Consider the following 20,677-nt stretch of genomic DNA (forward strand, 5'->3'; position numbering starts at 1 on the left):
AAATTGTGGAATCTTCCTTATTAGCAGGCAGATTGGACTGTGCTTGGGGGGGGGGGGGAAGGGGGGAAGAGAGAGTGACAGATAGTTCCTCCCTGAGCTGCAGCTGATCCTACTGGAATTCCAGGGATGATGGGTTTTATGTGCTCACTCAGTTTAGCCCTCTCCGTGCTGCATGTTGAGCAGGTGGGATGGTACATGAGAGAGAGCCAAGATTCTGTGCTTTTTGGCAGCATTCCTGTAGAGAATGGCCTCCACCCCATCCTTCCTCTTCCCCCAGATTTGGGAGTAGGATCCTTATGAACGTGCATGGGCGTGGAAGCAGAAAAATATTAGTATGAAGCATGGGCTGTAGCTTATCCCAGCTTGGGTAGGGATACTGCAAGCGGAATGTTAGCAGGTGTCAGACCAGAAAGGCAATCTCAATGCTTTCATTTAAAGGCAGCAATAGAAAAGACTGGAAGCAGAAATCCAGGAAGGGTAAGTTTTTAATACTAAAGGAAAACAACTATGGAGAAGGAAAACAGAAGAATGAGAGAGAGAGAGAGAGAGAGACAGACAGACAGAGAGAGAGAGACAGAGAGAGAGACACACAGAGAGAGAGAGAGACAGAGAGAGAGAGAGAGAGAGACAGAGAGAGAGAGAGAGAGACAGAGAGAGAGACAGAGAGAGAGAGAGAGAGACAGAGAGAGAGAGACAGAGAGAGAGAGAGAGAGAGAGAGAGAGAGACAGAGAGACAGAGAGAGAGAGAGAGAGAGACAGAGAGAGAGAGAGAGAGAGAGAGATTGTCATTTCTCCATCTCCTTTTGCCTAAAATCAAATGGTAAAGTCTGATTCACAAGCTGAAGATGGTCTCTTCTTAGCCATTTTGTCTGAGATTCAGAACCTACTACTACTACTACTATTTAGCATTTCTATAGCGCTACAAGGCGTACGCAGCGCTGCACAAACATAAAAGAAAGACAGTCCCTGCTCAAAGAGCTTACAATCTATGAACATGGTAAAGAGGGGAGGAGATGGTTAATGTCCTGTCACCTGACCCCAATGGGGACACCAAGTAAAGATGATTAACTTCCACTTAAACACAAATTCGTGTCCTTTTACTATTTTATGAATGGCCCATCAGCATTCCCTCTAGGGTGCATAGGAGTTCACGGCCAGCATTCCTATTTTCAGAACTGTACAGCAATATCATGTGTTCAGTTGCATGGGACAGGCAAATGCAAGGGGACTCCCAGGGGACCTGCCTGTCCCTTGCAGAGGAAACCGTGATGGTAGGAACACCAGCAGTGGACACCTACACATCTTTAGAGCAATGGTTCTCAACCCGTCCTCAGGACACACATAGCTAGTCAGATTTATCAGAATACCCACAATGAATATGCATGAGATAGATTTGCATAGAATGAAAGTAGTGCATGCAAATTTATCTCATGCATATTCATTGCGGATGTCCTGAAAATCTGACTGGCTGGGTGTGTCCCAAGGACTGGGTTGGGAAACCCTCTATCAGAAAGAACGTTGTGCTCCAACTCATTCTTTCATTTCTGTTCTGCTATCTCAGTGTGGTAAATTTAAAACGAATCGGAGAAAATTTTTCTTCACCCAACGTGTAATTAGACTCTGGAATTCGTTGCCGGAGAACGTGGTACGGGCGGTTAGCTTGACGGAGTTTAAAAAGGGGTTAGATAGATTCCTAAAGGACAAGTCCATAGACCGCTATTAAATGGACTTGGAAAAATTCCGCATTTTTAGGTATAACTTGTCTGGAATGTTTTTACGTTTGAGGAGCGTGCCAGGTGCCCTTGACCTGGATTGGCCACTGTCGGTGACAGGATGCTGGGCTAGATGGACCTTTGGTCTTTCCCAGTATGGCACTACTTATGTACTTATGTACTTATGCCATCTCTCTCTTCCCTAATCTTTTTTTTTGTCTTCTCTCTCTTCCCCCACTCTCGCTTTAGATTTAAGCCTTCAGACTTTGAGTTAAATTCTTTGGTTTTGTACTAGATGGTGCATTATGCATTCCCGACTCTCCCAAGCTATAATACCCTTCAGATTCTTCTTCGGAAATGTAATACTGCAGTACTTCACTTTAGCTTTATTTTCTCCTTTCTCTCCAGAGGGTTTTGTAATGTTGCTCTCTCTCTCTCTCTCTCTCTCTCTCTTTTCATCATGACTGCTGGAGTTATTTTAAATTTGAAAATATATTTTCAGTTTGCCATTAGGATTGTTGAGACTGAGATATTGTGCTTTAAAATAATGTCCATAGAAAGAAATTAAAAACCCAAAGCAGAAAGATTTCACTATTCTGAACCTAAGAGCCCAAGGCATGGCACTAGCAGCCCGAAAGTAGCCTTCTAGCCCCAGCCACCATACCTCAGACACATCATGACGCTGAAATCTGAGCACTAGGATGGAGGAGAAAGACTAGGTCCTTACAAATCAGTTTGCAAGGGACTCCAAGAAACAGGGCACCACAGTCTCAGAGCAGGTTTTCCACACAACCCTTGCCAATTAAAGCTGGCCTCAAAAATCCCAGATATTCAATACTGGTCACCGAACATGGCCCAGCACCAATCGTAGTACTTATGCAGGCTGCCTCCCGCCGGCTGAATATCAGGCCCCATGTTTTCTGATCACCAACTTTTAGACATGCACATGCCCCCAGATTATTTTATAAGCACCTATGTGAGTATGTAAAATGTGGTTCCATACTGAAGTCACTTACAAAATTAACTCCTACACGTGCTCTCAAGAGCATCATGTCTTAGACATGTAGGGGTTAATTTTGTAATTGACTTCAGTATGGAACCACATTTTACATACTCACATAGGTGCTTATAAAATAATCTGGGGGCATATGCATGTCTAAAAGTTAGTGATCAGAAAACACGGGGCCTGATATTCAGCCGGCGGGAGGCAGCCTGCATAAGTACTGCGATTGGTGCTGGGCCATGTTCGGTGACCAGTACTGAATATCTGGGATTTTTGAGGCCAGCTTTAATTGGCTATATCAATATTCATTGCTGTCTGATTAAGTTAATAGCAGGCAAAAATAGGACTGCTATTTATGCAGTCCGATTTACCCACTAAACTTAGCCAGTCAGCGCTCGAATATTTGTGGATAGCCTGCTATTTCTTTTGATATAGCCGGTTAGCCGCTATGTGCTAACTGCGAATATTCAGCAGAGAGAACCGGCTATATCCCCCTGAATATTAGCTGGCTAAACGCTATTTAACCAGCCAGGAGCCGTTCCTGGCTGGTTAAATGGCACTGTATTGGGGGATGGCGCCTACTTTTAGGTGATATACATATAGGCGTTCCCAGAGGTGGATTCTGCATTTATGTGAATATATTAGAATGATATGCATATGTGCTGATTCTTACTGGCATATACATGCACAAAGTTACTTCCTGCCTCAAATTAAACAGGAAGTGACATCAGTGAAGGCGGGATGCGGCAGAGGGAGGCCTGCAGAGCCTACACTGGCAGCTGAGATGCGTTGCTGTCGTGCAGGTGAAGATGCTGAGGTAGATCAGAGAGGGAGGGGGAGTTGTCGGGCCACAGGAGGGGGATGCCAGATCTAGAAGTGGGAGGGAGCAGAGCGAGGTGGCTGCCACTCAAGGTTTTGGTGGGCCTGAGCCAAGAATGGGTAGGCCTGTGCCCACCCGGGCCCACCCATAGCTATGCCACTGCTTCTGTCTTTTTTCACTTCCTCTACTACATCCATCTCCAACATTGATCTTTTCCTTTCATCTTTCTTCCATTTATTTTTCTACCTCTTTGTCCAGATTTCGTTCATTCTTACTATCCAGTCCTTCATTTCCTTCTGTTTACTGAATCTACCTACAGCTTTCCATCTCTTTCCTTCACCTCGGCTTTCCCATTCCCCTTCCTCTTATTCCCCAGTCTTTCACCAATTATCATCGTCCCCCTTCCATCCAGTGACTCTGCTCTCTCTTCCTCCTTCTATCTAGTATTTCTCTTTTACCTCACTCCCTCTTCTATTCATCATCTTCCCCTCTCTCTCCCTTTTTTTCCATCCAGAATCTCCCTTCTCTCCCTGTCTCGTCCCTTCTATCTAGCATTTCCTGCATCTCCCTCCCCCTTCCATCCAGCATCTCTTCTCTCCCCTCCCCTATCCATTTCAGCATCTCTGTTCTCCCCCCCCCCCCCCCCCCCCCACCCCAGCCTCTACTGCTTCCCGGGACCAGCAGTGGTAATAAAAAGAAAAATGATGAGAGTTCTTGGCCTCGATGTGCACAGCTGCTTGCTCCGCCATCCCTTCCTCCTCTGAAGCAGGAAGTCAACGTTAGGGAGGGCGGGACTCACAGATCTGGCAGCCAAGCCGAGCCTAAAGGCCACAACCCCACAATTTGTTTACTGTTTTGCCTCTGCTGCTGCTGGTGTCAAGAAGCAGCAGGCAGGGGTGGCAGTGGGAGAAGTTCATGGTTGGCGCTAGGGAGTCTTAGCCTCCTCAAGCATTTTATACAGGATACCTATGACCAGTGTGTTTTTTCTAGCGAAAAAGGTGCTGGTACTCAAATGCCAGGCCACCCTTCAGGAGTGGGGTGATCACTGAGGGACCCCCCACAATAGCCAGGCCCCCCGCAGCCAGTCACAGAATCTATGACAACGCAGAATTGGAGCGTAGAGCCTGAGCTCTTTCATTAAAACTTGGGGACCGTGGGTCAATTTTAGCAGACAATGGAAAAGGTGCCGGTACTCAGTACCCCCTCTAAAAAGCCCTGCCTATGACCTTTGTGTTGGTCCACACTGGTTGTCTTGCATTCCAGATATTCTCAAGTTACATGTATGTAGAATGTGCCTATTTTAAATAAGAACAGCAGTTTTTTTTTTTTTTGGTTACATTTGTACCCCGCGCTTTCCCACTCATGGCAGGCTCAATGCGGCTTACATGGGGCAATGGAGGGTTAAGTGACTTGCCCAGAGTCACAAGGAGCTGCCTGTGCCTGAAGTGGGAATCGAACTCAGTTCCCCAGGACCAAAGTCCACCACCCTAACCACTAGGCCACTCCTAACCACTAGGCCACTCCTCCACTCCTATCCTGAAAGCAGGTCTGTTTTTAGTCTTCAGTCACCGTTGTCAGGATCATACCAAACTGTAGCTGTACCCTGTGTGATTCGCCCACGGTGCCCCCCCTCCAGCTCTCTTGCTTTCCTGTCAATGCAATGTTTGCACCCCCTCCATATTTGCGTTCCATGCTGCCCCACTGCCTGCACAGCTCTCGGAACTGTGCTGACCAGATTTGATCATTTATTCCATAGATACTCTGTCTAGGCCCTGCCAACCCATCCCTGATTCCACACTGCTGTCTGTCCTAGGCTAGCAAAGTGCACACAGGGAGGCAGGTGATAAAGGTGAAAAGAAGAAAACCTATTTACATAGCATTAGCAGTCTGTCTGGTGTTGTGCTCTTGCAGCTGATTCACCAGGTGGTCCTGTACAGGCATCCATTCCGGTTTTTAGGTGTTATGCTCAATGACTTATCCAAAGGTCTGTTTTGAGCAATATTCTTCATTCTGACATGTTGCTCTGGTTCCTCTGACTCGCATGCAAATTAGGAGGGAAAAGAGAAAAATGAATATGTATAGAGGGATAGAAGCAGAGAAAGATACAGACATAACGAGAGAGACAAAGACAAATAGACTTAAAAGAATTAAACACAGGAGATAGAAAACAAAGCCTCGTGGAGAAAGCTTGGGGGAGCTTTGCTGCGGGGGGGGGGGGGGTAGATTGGAGATAGCTGGGTTAGCTTTGCTGCAGGGGAGATTGGATAAAGCTAGGAGGAGGCATGCCACAGGGTTTGGGGGGAGAGCAAGCTTGGGGATGTGCAAAGGATGGTGGTATGTGTGTGCCTTGAGGGGGGGGGGGGTTACAGAAAGCTGGGTGGTGGCATCCAGCAAGGGGGGGGGCTAGCTAGGGGGAGATATGCCACAGGGATTGGGGGACAGCAAGCTTAGGGATGGGGGGTAGACTAAGTTAAATGTATGCCATGAGGAGGAGGAAGTGTGAGGGAAAGAAGCAGAGCTAGGCAACTGTATGCCTGGGGGAAGGGGAGAGGTGTGGGATGTGTATCTGGACGAAGAAAGAAGGAGAGGCGTGGGTATAGTTAGGGTGGCTAGAAAGAGAGGTGGGCAGAGAAAGAAAAGATGGGGGTATGTACCTGGGGTGGGGAGCCCTTGTTAGACAGAATGAACTGTTAGGAGTTGGGGAGAGAAGATAGGGGCAGAGAAAACTGAGGAGTGGAGAGAGAATTGCAGAGGGCAGAGAGCTGCAAATGGGCAGGAGAGAGAGAGAACAGAGAAACAGACAGAAGGGAGCAGAGAGAGAGAAACCCACCCCGCCCCTAATTTAGGCAGCCGGACATTTATTCTAAATAGATTTAGCACAGCTATTTGTGCACTTGAGGTCAGGCACTTAAACTGAAGCAGCTCTGAAAATCAGGGCTTACTGGCAGTCCCTGAAAACATTTCTGGGACTGCCCCCATTTTGCATGTCAATTTTGTTCTAAATTTAGGTGCTCATTGTCAATATGTGACATTTTTGTCCCACAGGATTTAACAGGTCAACTCCTTAGCCAGTTAGATCTTGCTGAAAACCACAACCACTGAGACCTCACATCTTTTATTAGTTAATGACTCCTAAATGCAAAATCCTAAGGGTTATTGCTTGTTCACACCATTACCGTGTTCTCTGCCGCAAGGCCTATTTTATATAAATTTTTTTTTTGTTACATTTGTACCCCGTGCTTTCCTACTCATGGCAGGCTCAATGCGGCTTACATGGGGCAATGGAGGGTTAAGTGACTTGCCCAGAGTCACAAGGAGCTGCCTGTGCCTGAAGTGGGAATCGAACTCAGTTCCTCAGTTCCCCAGAACCAAAGTCCACCACCCTAACCACTAGGCCACTCCTCCACTGTTGTACTATTTGAGATTCTACATGGAATGTTGCTATTCCACTAGTAACATTCCATGTAGAAGTCGGCCCTTGCAGATCACCAATGTGGCTGCGCAGGCTTCTGCTTCTGTGAGTCTGACGTCCTGCACGACATCAGACTCACAGAAACAGAAGCCTGTGCAGCCTTCTACATGGAATGTTGCTAGTGGAATAGCAACATTCCATGTAGAATCTCCAATAGTAGCAACATTCCATGTAGAATCTCCAATAGTATCTATTTTATTTTTGTTACATTTGTACCCTGCGCTTTCCCACTCATGGCAGGCTCAATGCAGCTTACATGGGGCAATGGAGGGTTAAGTGACTTGCCCAGAGTCACAAGGAGCTGCCTGTGCCTGAAGTGGGAATTGAACTCAATTCCTCAGGACCAAAGTCCACCACCCTAACCACTAGGCCACTGGGCTCTGAGGTGGATAGTTCGTACCTGCATTAGCGTTTTTATTTGATTGTGATGTTTTTTTTGGTGCATTAACATGAAAACAAGCAACAGAAGCTGTAATACATGAGTTTTTGAGGACACATAGGACTCATCAAGAAATGTAACGGAAAGTACATGACAAGGAGGTCCTCAAATGTTTGATTCGACGTATGTTAAGCCCAAAAAAAAAAATGTATCGCAGCTTGCAAAGGTTTCCAGGGTTTCCCCAGACCCAATATGGATACTAGAGATCTGAATTTGTAGGGCATTTCTATAACTGGGTGCCTGCAATTAGGCACCCCTTATGCATGTACGTTTACAGAATACTAGCATTTATCTGTATGTTAGTGTTCTTCAATGGGGCAAAATGGCGGCCTCTAGAGACCTCTGGGGCAGCTCCCATCATCATGCTGGCTTTTTTTTCTGCTCCTCTCTGCCTCTCTTCCCACGCTCATGGCAGAAAGGGGGAAGTGGATGGGAGGAAGAGCCATGTGCTCGAAGGCAGTGGTGATTCTAGGTCGGCTGCCACCCGGGGCAGATCGCTGCTGCGCGCCCCCCCCCCCCCCGTGTGCAGCGGCATCCGTCCCCCCAGGGTGCAGCACGACACCCCCTCTGGCACAATGACACCCCCCTCCCTGGTGCATCAAGCCCCCCCCCCCCCGGGTGAATTCTTGGCTGCTGGAGGGTGCAGAGAGTAGCTGCGTGCACCTGTTGGCTCCACTGGCTCCCTGCTCCCTCTGCCCCGGAACAGGAAGTAACCTGTTCCGGGGCAGAGGGAGCAGGGAACCAGCGGAGCCGACAGGCGCAAGGCTGCGCTCTGCACCCTCCAGCAGCATGCACCCAGGGCGGACCGCCCCCACCGTGTTGTCCTTGCTACGCCGCTGCTTGAAGGGAAAGGCATTTCTCAGTCATAAGTACATAAGTACATAAGTAGTGCCATACTGGGAAAGACCAAAGGTCCATCTAGCCCAGCATCCTGTCACCGACAGTGGCCAATCCAGGTCAAGGGCACCTGGCACGCTCCCCAAACGTAAAAACATTCCAGACAAGTTGTACCTAAAAATGAGGAATTTTTCCAGTCCATTTAATAGCGGTCTATGGACTTGTCCTTTAGGAATCTATCTAACCCCTTTTTAAACTCCGTCAAGCTAACCGCCCGTACCACGTTCTCCGGCAATGAATTCCAGAGTCTAATTACACGTTGGGTGAAGAAAAATTTTCTCCGATTCGTTTTAAATTTACCACACTGTAGCTTCAACTCATGCCCTCTAGTCCTAGTATTTTTGGATAGCGTGAACAGTCGCTTCACATCCACCCGATCCATTCCACTCATTATTTTATACACTTCTATCATATCTCCCCTCAGCCGTCTCTTCTCCAAGCTGAAAAGCCCTAGCCTTCTCAGCCTCTCTTCATAGGAAAGTCGTCCCATCCCCACTATCATTTTCGTCGCCCTTCGCTGTACCTTTTCCAATTCTACTATATCTTTTTTGAGATACGGAGACCAGTACTGAACACAATACTCCAGGTGCGGTCGCACCATGGAGCGATACAACGGCATTATAACATCCGCACACCTGGACTCCATACCCTTCTTAATAACACCCAACATTCTATTCGCTTTCCTAGCCGCAGCAGCACACTGAGCAGAAGGTTTCAGCGTATCATCGACGACGACACCCAGATCCCTTTCTTGATCCGTAACTCCTAACGCGGAACCTTGCAAGACGTAGCTATAATTCGGGTTCCTCTTACCCACATGCATCACTTTGCACTTGTCAACATTGAACTTCATCTGCCACTTGCACGCCCATTCTCCCAGTCTCGCAAGGTCCTCCTGTAATCGTTCACATTCCTCCTGCGACTTGACGACCCTGAATAATTTTGTGTCATCGGCGAATTTAATTACCTCACTAGTTATTCCCATCTCTAGGTCATTTATAAATACATTAAAAAGCAACGGACCCAGCACAGACCCCTGCGGGACCCCACTAACTACCCTCCTCCACTGAGAATACTGGCCACGCAATCCTACTCTCTGCTTCCTATCTTTCAACCAGTTCTTAATCCATAATAATACCCTACCTCCGATTCCATGACTCTGCAATTTCTTCAGGAGTCTTTCGTGCGGCACTTTGTCAAACGCCTTCTGAAAGTCCAGATATACAATATCAACCGGCTCCCCATTGTCCACATGTTTGCTTACCCCCTCAAAAAAATGCATTAGATTGGTGAGGCAAGACTTCCCTTCACTAAATCCGTGCTGACTTTGTCTCATCAGTCCATGTTTTTGTATATGCTCTGCAATTTTATTCTTAATAATAGCCTCCACCATCTTGCCCGGCACCGACGTCAGACTCACCGGTCTATAATTTCCCGGATCTCCTCTGGAACCCTTCTTAAAAATCGGAGTAACATTGGCTACCCTCCAGTCTTCCGGTATTACACTCGATTTTAGGGACAGATTGCATATTTCTAACAGTAGCTCCGCAAGTTCATTTTTTAGTTCTATTAATACTCTGGGATGAATACCATCAGGTCCCGGTGATTTACTACTCTTCAGCTTGCTGAACTGACCCATTACATCCTCCAAGGTTACAGAGAATTTGTTTAGTTTCTCCGATTCCCCCGCTTCAAATATTCTTTCCGGCACCGGTGTCCCCCCCAAATCCTCCTCGGTGAAGACAGATAAGTCGACAAAGAGAATGCATTTGGAAATTTATTTTATTTATTTATTTGTTCACACCTTTTTCAGTAATAGCTCAAGGTGAGTTACGTTCAGGTACTGTGGATATCCCAGGAGGGCTCACAATCTAGGTTTGTACTTGAGGCAAGGGAGGGTTAAGTGACTTGCCCAAGATCACAAGGAGCAGCAGTGGGATTTGAACTGGCCACCTCTGGATTGCAAGACTGGTGCTCTAACCACTGGAGAATCCACAAAGCATGGAGAACTCAAAGAAGACCCACGGATACTTTGCTCTAACCACTAGGCCATTCCTCCACTCCCACCTCCTTGAGACACATGAAAAAAAAAGTTTGAAGGCAGGCTGGTGTGGTGGATGTCATTCACGTATCAGCAATGTTGAGGCCTCACATGTCAAGGTACTTGGCAGCTCTCCTTCACCTCATTTGCATCCAAAGTGACTCCGACTTAAAAATTAGTGACGGCAACTTGGCATGAGTGCATACTTGCCAACAGGGCACCTAAGCACTACAGTACAGTCTTGATTATTTGACGTAAACAGGACCGACCCATTGTCAGATAAGTGAAAAGTGGGATAATACGGAAAATATCCAGTGTAGTTGAATGTAACTGACCTTGTGCTACCACTGAAAAAGGTGTGAGCAAAATCCAAATAAATAAAGAAAGTACACACTGCATAAACCCCTTAAACAATGTATAAACAAAAGTATAGAGCTCCCAATTTTCAAAAATTGTTCTAGAACAAAGAATTTTAATAGAAATCAATGTGATGACATCACTGGGGGGTCTGTGGGATATGCTGGATGGTCAGATTAGCGAAGGTCGGATAATCAAGATTGCACTGTATTCTACAGTGGCTTCAGTACATGGCATAGCATAAACATGCAAGGAGGAATACACATGGGCAGTGGTGTTCCCGATTGCCGCTGCGCCCGTCCGGCTCATCATGACACCCTCCCCCCAGCGCATCACCTCCACCCCCCAAGCGCATTGCTTTTACCTCCTGGGGGTGCAGGGAGCAGTCGTTCAGCTGTCAGCTCCGCCGGTTCCCTGCCCCAGAACAGGAAGTAACCTCAGAAAGAGCAGGGAACCGGCGGAGCCGACAGCCACGTGAGTGCTTCCTGCACCCCCTTGCAGCGTGAACCCGGGGCTGATCGCCCCTGCCGTCCTGCCCTTGGTATGCCACTGCACATGGGCAGGATATAGGCCTGTAAGTTTATTGTTTTTAATTTTTCTTATACCGTCTTATTTGTAAAGCAAGCCAGAACGGTTTACAATATAAATGTATAATATAAAAACAAAATTCATCTAAAAGAACTCCATAAAATTATAGGAAAGAAAACAAACATTCCATTCATGCAAGAAATATAAACCATTTGCCCAAGTAAAATCAAATAACATAACTTAAAATATATCATGAAAGACAAGTTATGCATCCAGCTTCTCCTACATAAGCACTCAACTACGGAACGCACTACCAAACATCATGAAAGCAAAGCACAACCTAACAATCTGTCGGAAATGATTAAAAACCAATTTGTTCAAAAAGGCATACCACAATGACCCAACCTAAACACCGGAACCCCACAACACAACGAAACTCATACAAGAACTGGACAAAACTTAACCCTTCCTCTTTGACTACCCAATGTACCCTATCACTTATTGATCCTTAATGCAAATACCACTCTGTATTTCATACCCAATGTACTCTATCAATTATTGATCCTTAATGCAAATACCACTCTGTATTTCTCATACCAGAATTGGCAATCGCCATCACGGTATTATGTAAGCCACATTGAGCCTGCAAATAGGTGGGAAAATGTGGGATACAAATGCAACAAACAAACAAATAAATAAATAAATAAATATTTTAATGATTCCCCTGCTGCAGGGTACTGAAGGTGACATCACTGGGAGCCAAATCCTAATTTAAAAAGTAAGGGCCTCTTTTACTAAGGCACGCTACCGTTTTTAGCATGTGCTAATATTAGGGTGCGCTAAACATTAGAGACATCCATATGGACGTTTCTTTTAGCGAGTCCTAAATATTAGCACGCACTACAAACGTTAACATGCTTTAGTAAAAGACCCCCTAAGTTTTTATAGCATTTTATAGCAGTGTGAAAGAGAGAATAAAATCTTTTTAATCAAGTAAGTTGAGGCAGTGAATTCCACAAAGCTGGAGAAAGAAAATAAAAAGCTGAAGCACATTTGAATTCCCAACGAGCTCTAGAAGTGGGTGGTAGAACCAATCTTTTATCAGTAAATGACCGAAGAGTATGAGCTGGTGTATAAGGAATAGTCAAAGTTGCCAAGTAAGAAGGAGTAGCAGTATGAAGAGCCTTGTGTGTCAGAATGAGAACCTTGAATTTAATTCTGTATTCTATGGGAAGCCAATGAAGGCGATGATGAAGAGGAGAGGCCCTATTGTATTATTATTATTATTTATTAATTACATTTGTACCCCGCGCTTTCCCACACATAGCAGGTTCAATGCGGCTTACATAGTAAATAGAATTACAAAGTCTTGAAGGAGAATGTTACAAGTTGTAGTAAACATAGTAGTAGTGGGGTTTTGAGGATATGCAAATTGATCATGGAGAGGTAAACAAAGATAGGATGAGCAAAAGGAGAAGAGATTGGGAGGTCCGATCCTTGGGAATGCAGAGCTCTAATGGGACAACTATCCCTTTGAGCAGTACTTCCCAATCTTTTTGTGGCTGTGACCCCCATGATTGCAGCCAAACAAAATTGTGTGACCCCTGGAAGTGCAGAATAATGATGTACCTATGGAGAGCCCACCTATGCGTGACCCCAAACTTAGGTTTTGTGACTTCATTTGGAGATCAAACCCACAGTTTGGGAAGCTCTGTCTTAGAGGTAAAGTCAAAGGTAGGGGGATATTCAACTTCAGTTCCTACCTTAAACAAAAGAAACAGGCTCTTAAATTCCTAAATAGATATGTAGCCTAATCAGTGTGTTCTTTCTAGCAAAAAAGGTGCCGGTACTCAAATGCTAAGGCCACCCTTCAGGATTGGGGTGATCACTGAGAGACCCACCCCATAATAGCCAGGCCCCCTGCAACCAGTCACAGAATCTACGACAAGACAGAATTGGTGTGTAGAGCCTGAGCTCTATCATTAAAACTTGGGGTCCATGGATCAATTTTAACAGACAATGGAAAAGGTGCCGGTACTCAGTACCCCCAAGTACCCCCTCAAAAAAAGCCCTGAGCCTAATAGTTAGAGCAGTGGACTGAGAACGAGGAGAATTGAGCTTAATTCCCACCACAGCTCCTTGTGACCCTGGAAAGTCACTTAACCCTCCATTGCCCCAGGTGCAAAAACTTGGGGCAATGAAGGGTTAAGTGACTTCCCAGGGTCTGTGAGCCCACTAGGGACAGAGAAAGTACCGTATATAATACTTGAACCACAGAAAGGCAGTATATAAAATGCATGACCCTTGCTTTTTTTTTTTTTATTATTTTGATTTCAATCCGTAACCTTTGCAATGGGAATTATTTGCTGTTTTATTTAGTATCAGTTAATAAATGAGCCACAGAGTTCTGAATTTTTTTAGTCACTTTGATGGAACAGTTCGGCAGACCTAAAAATAGAACATTACAATAAACCAGAGAAGATAAAATCTAATAGAGCGAAGCAGCACGGAAATTATCACAGAGAGACAGTTAAGCAACCTTCAGACATGACAACTGTTCAGGTTGATGAGAGCAGTCTTCTAAGTGGGAATTTTATAAGTTTTTTTTTTTTGTGAATTGAATAGTTTTATGTCCCAAAAGGAGCTTATAAAATTGCCCTAGAGCTTACATGAAAAGGATGCACTACTAGTGAATAAGGAAGCAAATCGCCGCACAACTTTCATAAAAGGTCCGATTTATTCACCACTAAAATCATCAAACATATAAATGGCGAGTGACCGACTCACTCGCAAATGCGCAGTAGAGACTTCCCTCTCTGTCCCGCCCCCGCGTCAATACGTGATGACGGGGGGGGCGGGACAGAGAGGGAAACTGCGCCGCCGAGGTTGCTACCGCTCCCCCCCCACTCGGAGTCGCCGCCGCCACCCCTCCACCCGGCCCGGGCCCTCTCTTCCCTTCTGAACTTACACATCCATTCGCCGAACGCAGCAACGCACATCAGCTGAGCTGCAGTGAGCCCTTCCTTCGTTGCCTGTGGCCCCGCCCTCCTGTGACGTACGTCAGCGAGGGCGGGACACACACAGGCAGAGAAGGAAGGGGCAGCTCAGCTGATGTGCGTTGCTGCGTTTGGCGAATGGATGTGTAAGTTCAGAAGTGAAGAGAGGGCCCGGGCCAGGTGGAGGGGTGGCGGCGGCGGCGACTTCGAGGGGGGGGGGGAAGCGGTGGCGACTTCGCGGGGGGGGAGGGGAGCGGTGGTGACCGCGGGGGGAGGAATACCTCAATACCAGCCCGTTTTTACGGGCTCAACGGCTAGTAAATGAATAAATAATTAAAAGCCCAACATGGCCTTGCTTGGCCCTCTTAGGCTGCGTCAGGGGCTTGAAATCACAACCTAGTAGTGCAGCCTAAAAAATTCCACCTACTGGACTTAAAACAGCTTCTCTCCTGAAAAGCAATATGCGGCCATGTTGGGATTTTAATTATTCATTTATGATTTTAGTGGTGAATAAATTGGACCTTTTATGAAAGTTCTGTGGTGATCTGCTTCGTTTTTTCACTCTGTGCTGGATTTTGTAAGTTGCCTGCCTACTTTTTTCTTGAACCTACTAGTTATCGTCTTTCTGCGGACGATCTTCAATTTTTTTTCCCCTGTTCCTGGTGTTATTGCGTTGGTGAAGACTTCCTTTCAGAGAGTGCAGCTTTGGATGCATGCAAATGGTCTTTCGTTGAACGTAACGAAGACGCAAATTTTGTGGCTGTCCCGTTTAAGAGAACCATGCCCTGTTTCTGGATTTGAGTTAGATTCTGTTTTTGTGCCAGTGGTTTTGTCGCTTCATAGTTTAGGGGTGATTTTGGACACGGGGCTGTCTTTTAGACCACAGGTGGCTGCTATGGTTAAGGTTATTTTCTGTAAACTGTGGATGATGTCTAGACTTCGGACATTTTTTCTGTGGAGAATTTTCGTACTGTGCTGCAGAGTTATGTGTCACCTTCTTTTGATTATTGTAATGTTTTGTTGTGCGATTTGCTGTGTACAATTTGTGGGCCTTGTAGGTTGCACAGAACTCTGCTGCACAGGTTCTTTTGAGTTTGGGTCAAGAAGCGCATATTACGCCTCAGTTGATGTTTCATTGGTTTCCTGTGGTGCAGCATATTGAATTTAAACTTTTGTTATTGGTGTTTCAAGCATGGCAGGGTGTTGCTCCTGAGGCCTTACTGTGCAGTTTGCAGTCTTATTAAATGACGGTCTGAAAACCAGAATTTATTGGTCATCCCATCTTTTCATCTGGTACGTTTGGAGGAAATTCGTAGTCAGATTTTGCTGGTCCTTGTTTGCAGAATTCATTACCATTGGCTATGTGACAGTCTGCATCTGTTCCCCAGTTCAAGAAATTGCTAAAAACCTGGCTGTTTTCTGGAGCATTTGGCTGACGGGGGTTCTCAGTTTTTGGAATTTGTGATTTGTAAGATTGCATATTGTTTGTATTTTTTTTTTTATGAATGTTTTATTGTACCTCACCTAGATGCTTGGATAGGCGAGTTATAAATGTAATCCTATACAATAATTCTCACATCCAACGTTCTGACTTGCCTGGGACCGTGGCTCATTCCGAGTTGGTCTGCTAGGCTCTGTAGATCAGGCTGACATCACCGTAGCCATTATGATATCAACTTCAGAACCCGGGGGGGGGGGGGGGGGGGAACATGCCTCACAGCTGAACCATGTCCAGAGGAGGGTCGCTGGACATGGGTGGCTGGAAGGGGGGCAGGGGAGAGAGGAGGGTCGCTGGACATGGGTGGCTGGAGGGGGGCAGGGGAGAGAGGAGGGTTGCTGGACATGGGTGGCAGGTGGGGGGCAGGGGAGAGAGGAGGTTCATTGGACATGGGTGGCTGCAGTGGGCGCAGGGGGAGAGGAGGGTCGCTGGACATGGGTGGCTGCAGGGGAGCCAAGGAAAACCTTTCTAGCGCCCATTTCATTTGTGTCAGAAATGGGACTTTTTTTTACTAGTAAATAAATAAATTAACTTTAATGCAGTATCCCCTAGATTCTATATATGACAACTAAAGCTGTGCATGCAAATTTGGGAGTGTGGCCAAACTGCACACACAACATAATTGTTTAATAAGTCAATCGGAGCCAATAATTGGTCAATACTGAGCAATTATTGACACTAATTAGAATTTATATATGCAGTTTTCTAAATGTATTCTGTAAAATGGTGCATGTAAATTCTAATGCATGGATCACAAATGAGGGCGTGGTCATGGGAGAGGCATGGTTGGCTCATGGTTGTTCGTAGAAGCTACATGCATTGTTATAGAATATACATGATCTGTCCTTAAGTAAGCTGCAGGCATTTACACCAGATTTTAGTTGTCAAAAATGGTCACGCCTAAATTTAGTCATGGGTCCAAGCCCTACTCGTATTCTTTAAACCGTGCCTAACATTAGGCAAGAGCCGTAAAACAGTGCTAAGCCCATTTTTTTTCCAAACTGATTATTTTTTGGAGGGCACCACATGTAGAATCTAGTCTATAACAGGCTGCCTAGGATAAAAGGTACAAATCATATGAAACCCAACGCTGTTAGTAAAATCATTTACAATCTCTCCAATGTCAATTTTCGAACTCAATCATTAGCACATCAGTACTGTTATTGTGAAATTTTTAGTGACCTCAGTGGTGACTCATTTCACATGCGGTACCATAGTTGACTCATGAGTCACTTTTATCATTATAGTGGGGTTTAAAAAAGGTTTGGATAGCTTCCTAAAAGAAAAGTCCATAAGCCATTATTAAATCGGATTTGGGGAAAATCCACTGCTTATTTCTGGGATACGATTATGTATGGCGAGGCACCAGAATACATGCTCAATCTCATTGATCTACCAGCTAGAAATGCTATAATATCTGAGAGATCCTACCTCCTCCTCCATTTTCCAACCTGCAGGAATGTTAAATATAAGACTCTTTTTGCATCGTCCTTCCCTTACGTCAGTCCGAAATATTGGAATGTCCTGCCAAAACAGCTTAAGGAGCTTGCCGACCACCAACTGTTCAAGTCCTTAAAGACATTCTTATTCAGCAAGGCTTATTCCACAGGCAGCTCCACTATTTAGCATATCCCACTTGCCGTCCCCTCGCCCCTGTCATTTCCTCTGTGTTTTCCCCTGTCCCTACCCCCTGTCACTTTCTGTTACTATGCCATCTTTGTCATGTATTGTAACCACCTGATTTATTGTAAGCCACATTGCGCCTGCTCATGTGGGTAAATGTGGGGTAGAAATGCACTAAAATAAATAAATAAAATAAATAAATAAATAAATAAAATGTATTGTACTGTTGTGGTATCTTGCCACATACTTGTAACCTGGATTGGCCACTGTTGGAAACAGGATGCTCGGCTTGATGGACCTTTGGTCTGTCCCAATATGGCAATATTTATGTACTTATGTAGGTCAATGCTGTATTAAACTGTTTGCTTTATTTACTTTTTAATTCTAATTTTTTTTATATATAACTTTCATCAGACTTATCTTTCCGCAAGCTTCTCTCTTTCAAAACAAGGCGTCTTCAGCTGCCGAGAACCCCGTAGCTGACATGGGTCATGTTTTGCATAACTGCATCAGGCATAGGTCCTTACATCACTGTTAGTGGCATCAATACATGCATATATGCAACCTATCCGTGATGCAGCTATGTGAAACATGTCGGCTATGGGGTCCTCAGCAGCTGAAGAAGGCTCAGTTTTGGTATTTTATGGGGGGCTTTGTAGGAAGGGGAAGGGAAGAAGACTTTGTGCCTAGCATTAGGGCTTGGGGGGTCCTCTACACACCAGGGATAGAGATTTCACAAGGTGGGACCAGGCCCAGGGGGACATTTTCTTAATTTATACCCTGCATGGGCTAAAAGAGGATTAGAGAGGCCAGCTAGATACCAGGGATCACTTTAGTACATGGGAGCCTTCATGAGCAATATCTGGGTTCTAATTTATGATATATCGTTGCTTTACTGAGGACTGTTTGAAGAGAAACGTGAATACTGATTTACAAGGATACAAGCATCTGAGGAATTTGGGTACACATAACAGACTGATCTTTTCTTGTCTTTCAGGATGATCCCTTCTACCAACAAGACCTTCCGTGTGAATGACCTGGCAGCAGGCCGTGAGTATGACCTTTGTGTCCTGGCTGTCTATGATGATGGAATCACCTCCTTGACTGCTACTAGGGTTGTGGGGTGCGTGCAGTTCACCACTGAAAGTGAGAACACTCACTGCCAGTCCATCCACACGCAGTTCCTTGGAGGCACCATGATCATCATCATCGGTGGCATCATTGTTGCCTCAGTCTTGGTTTTCATAATCATCTTAATGATCAGGTACAAGGTCTACAGCAGCCACGAAGAGCAGCAGAAGGCAAAAGTGAGCAACGTCTATTCCCAGACCAATGGCAACCAGTCTGGATCCCAGTCTCAGTCTACCGCCAAGCTTGGAGAAGACAAGTATGAGAACTTTCAACAATCCTCCAACATTGCAGCCAAAGAGGCCCCTACTGAGGCTCTAAGTTCTGAGCCCAAGAAAGCTGATTCCTCCAGGGGAACTCAAAGCACTTCTGAGATTATACTGACTGAGATGAATAAGAGGAAAACAAGAACCACTAATGACTTGCAGACAATTGCTTTGTTTTCCTCTGAGGAAGGCCAAACTGAGAGCAGCGCAGCTGGTTCCACCATGTCCTTATGCTTGATAGACTCCAACCGTGAGGTTCTGTCCAATCGGGGAAAGCTAAGCAAACTAAGCAATACAGACCTTCTACCCAGAGAGATATCAAGAACTCACCACCACAGATTCTCCTTTGATGGGGACTACTCTTTGTTTCAGAGTCACAGTTACCCCAGGAGGGCACGGACAAAGAGGCACATGTCCACTTCTCAGCTGAATTCGGAGGAGTCCTCTCTCAGTAACAGGAGGGTCACCTTTAGCAGCACTGAGTGGATGTTGGAAAGCACAGTTTGAGGATTCAGCAGTGTTTTCTGAACCTTCCAAGGCAGACAGGAAGCGAGGAAAAGGAGGAGGACTCCAACCCTACTCAGGAGGACCAACCAGCCTGAAGAGCTTCATGGTTCCAAGCATCGTTGACCCCTTGCAGCAGTGCCTTAAACCTGCAAATGAAATGAGAGGAAGCCCCATAAGCCTGACTGCTGCTGCTATGTGGGAGAGGGAGGCAAAGATTTACATTTGTTCCAAGAGGAAAGGGAGGAGGGTGGGGGAGAAATGGAGCTTCTTGTAATTTCTATTCCTGTCAATTGAGGGGACTTCACAGGGTTGTGGGATCACAGTGCTGAGGAGGGGTACAATTAGGACATATGCACATAAGACACGAGAATTCAAATAATAATTCTGTTTAAATCTTTATGCACAATTGTAAAAGGTAATTTAAAAAAATATTCTATTTCAACAGAAAACTGGAGAGATAAAAAGAAGGGACTGCCCAGTTGCAGACTCTCCCAGTGAATATTTCATGTATCTGGCTGGCCTAGATAATCTTTGGTGTTCTGTGTGTTCAGTATCAAACGAGTTATCATCACCTGCATCATGGCTATCCATGGACCGAAAAAGTCTGAGTGCTAAACACAAGTTTTTACATTAAAAACCTGTGCCCATTGCATTTTTCTCATCTTTAGTATTCCATTTGGAGCATTGGTCATCAAAGGAGGTTAATTAAAAACCTTTCTGTGTAAACCGTGGCAGGTGTGGGACCCTTTCTTGTGGCTGGGGAAATCATGGGGAGTTGAACTGGTGGCAGTTCAAATCTGTTCTACAGCCATATGCAAAGGAGAACTGGGAACGAGTTTTCATTGGCAGGTCAGAGAGAATGTTGGAGACTATAACCAGATTTGTGAAGCTGTATTATTCTAATAAAAATGACAATTTAATTGTATACCAGAAAAGTCAAATGCCTTGTTTTCACCTTGTCCCTGGAGGCATGGGGGGGGGGGGGGGGGGGGGGGGGGGGGTAAAATGACTGACCAACAAATTACTAGAAAGATCACTGATTCATAGAAAATAAATGCATCCCAAATATTCTCATAGCACCTGCAATTCCAGCCAATTCCAGCAGGCAGTGCTGTAAGGGATGGTGCAGAAGGAGGTCACAGCTTCTGTAGTACCATCCTCTCCCTAGAGGAGGCATTGTTGTGCATGATCCCTGTAAGGGGAGCTCACAGACTCTGTTTACCATCTGCTTATCTTTCTGCGTTTGCATGTTTTGATGGAAAAAAAGGGGGTAATACGTCAGTGAGGGGCAGACCTTGTTGTTTTGAAACTCAGCAGACTTTAAAGAGAGGCTTCACTTTGGAATGCAGCTGACAAGAATATACAGATGGAGCCTTAGAATTTTTCCCTA

The 20,677-nt window shown here is 45.5% G+C and overlaps 1 protein-coding gene across 1 annotated transcript in view; it reads left to right on the plus strand.

The window, feature by feature from the left end:
* The window catches only part of LRFN1 (leucine rich repeat and fibronectin type III domain containing 1), a 357,966-nt gene extending 338,475 nt beyond the window's left edge, over positions 1-19,491 (plus strand). Inside the window, exon 3 of the mRNA XM_030218599.1 lies at positions 18,384-19,491. Within this exon, the coding sequence (XP_030074459.1) occupies positions 18,384-19,287 (904 nt within the window). The 3' untranslated portion in view covers positions 19,288-19,491. The remainder of the gene's footprint in view (positions 1-18,383) is intronic.
* The last annotated feature ends 1,186 nt before the right edge of the window (positions 19,492-20,677 follow it).

This window comes from Microcaecilia unicolor, chromosome 11 (assembly GCF_901765095.1).
Source record: "Microcaecilia unicolor chromosome 11, aMicUni1.1, whole genome shotgun sequence".
Classification (NCBI taxonomy): Eukaryota; Metazoa; Chordata; class Amphibia; order Gymnophiona; family Siphonopidae; genus Microcaecilia; species Microcaecilia unicolor.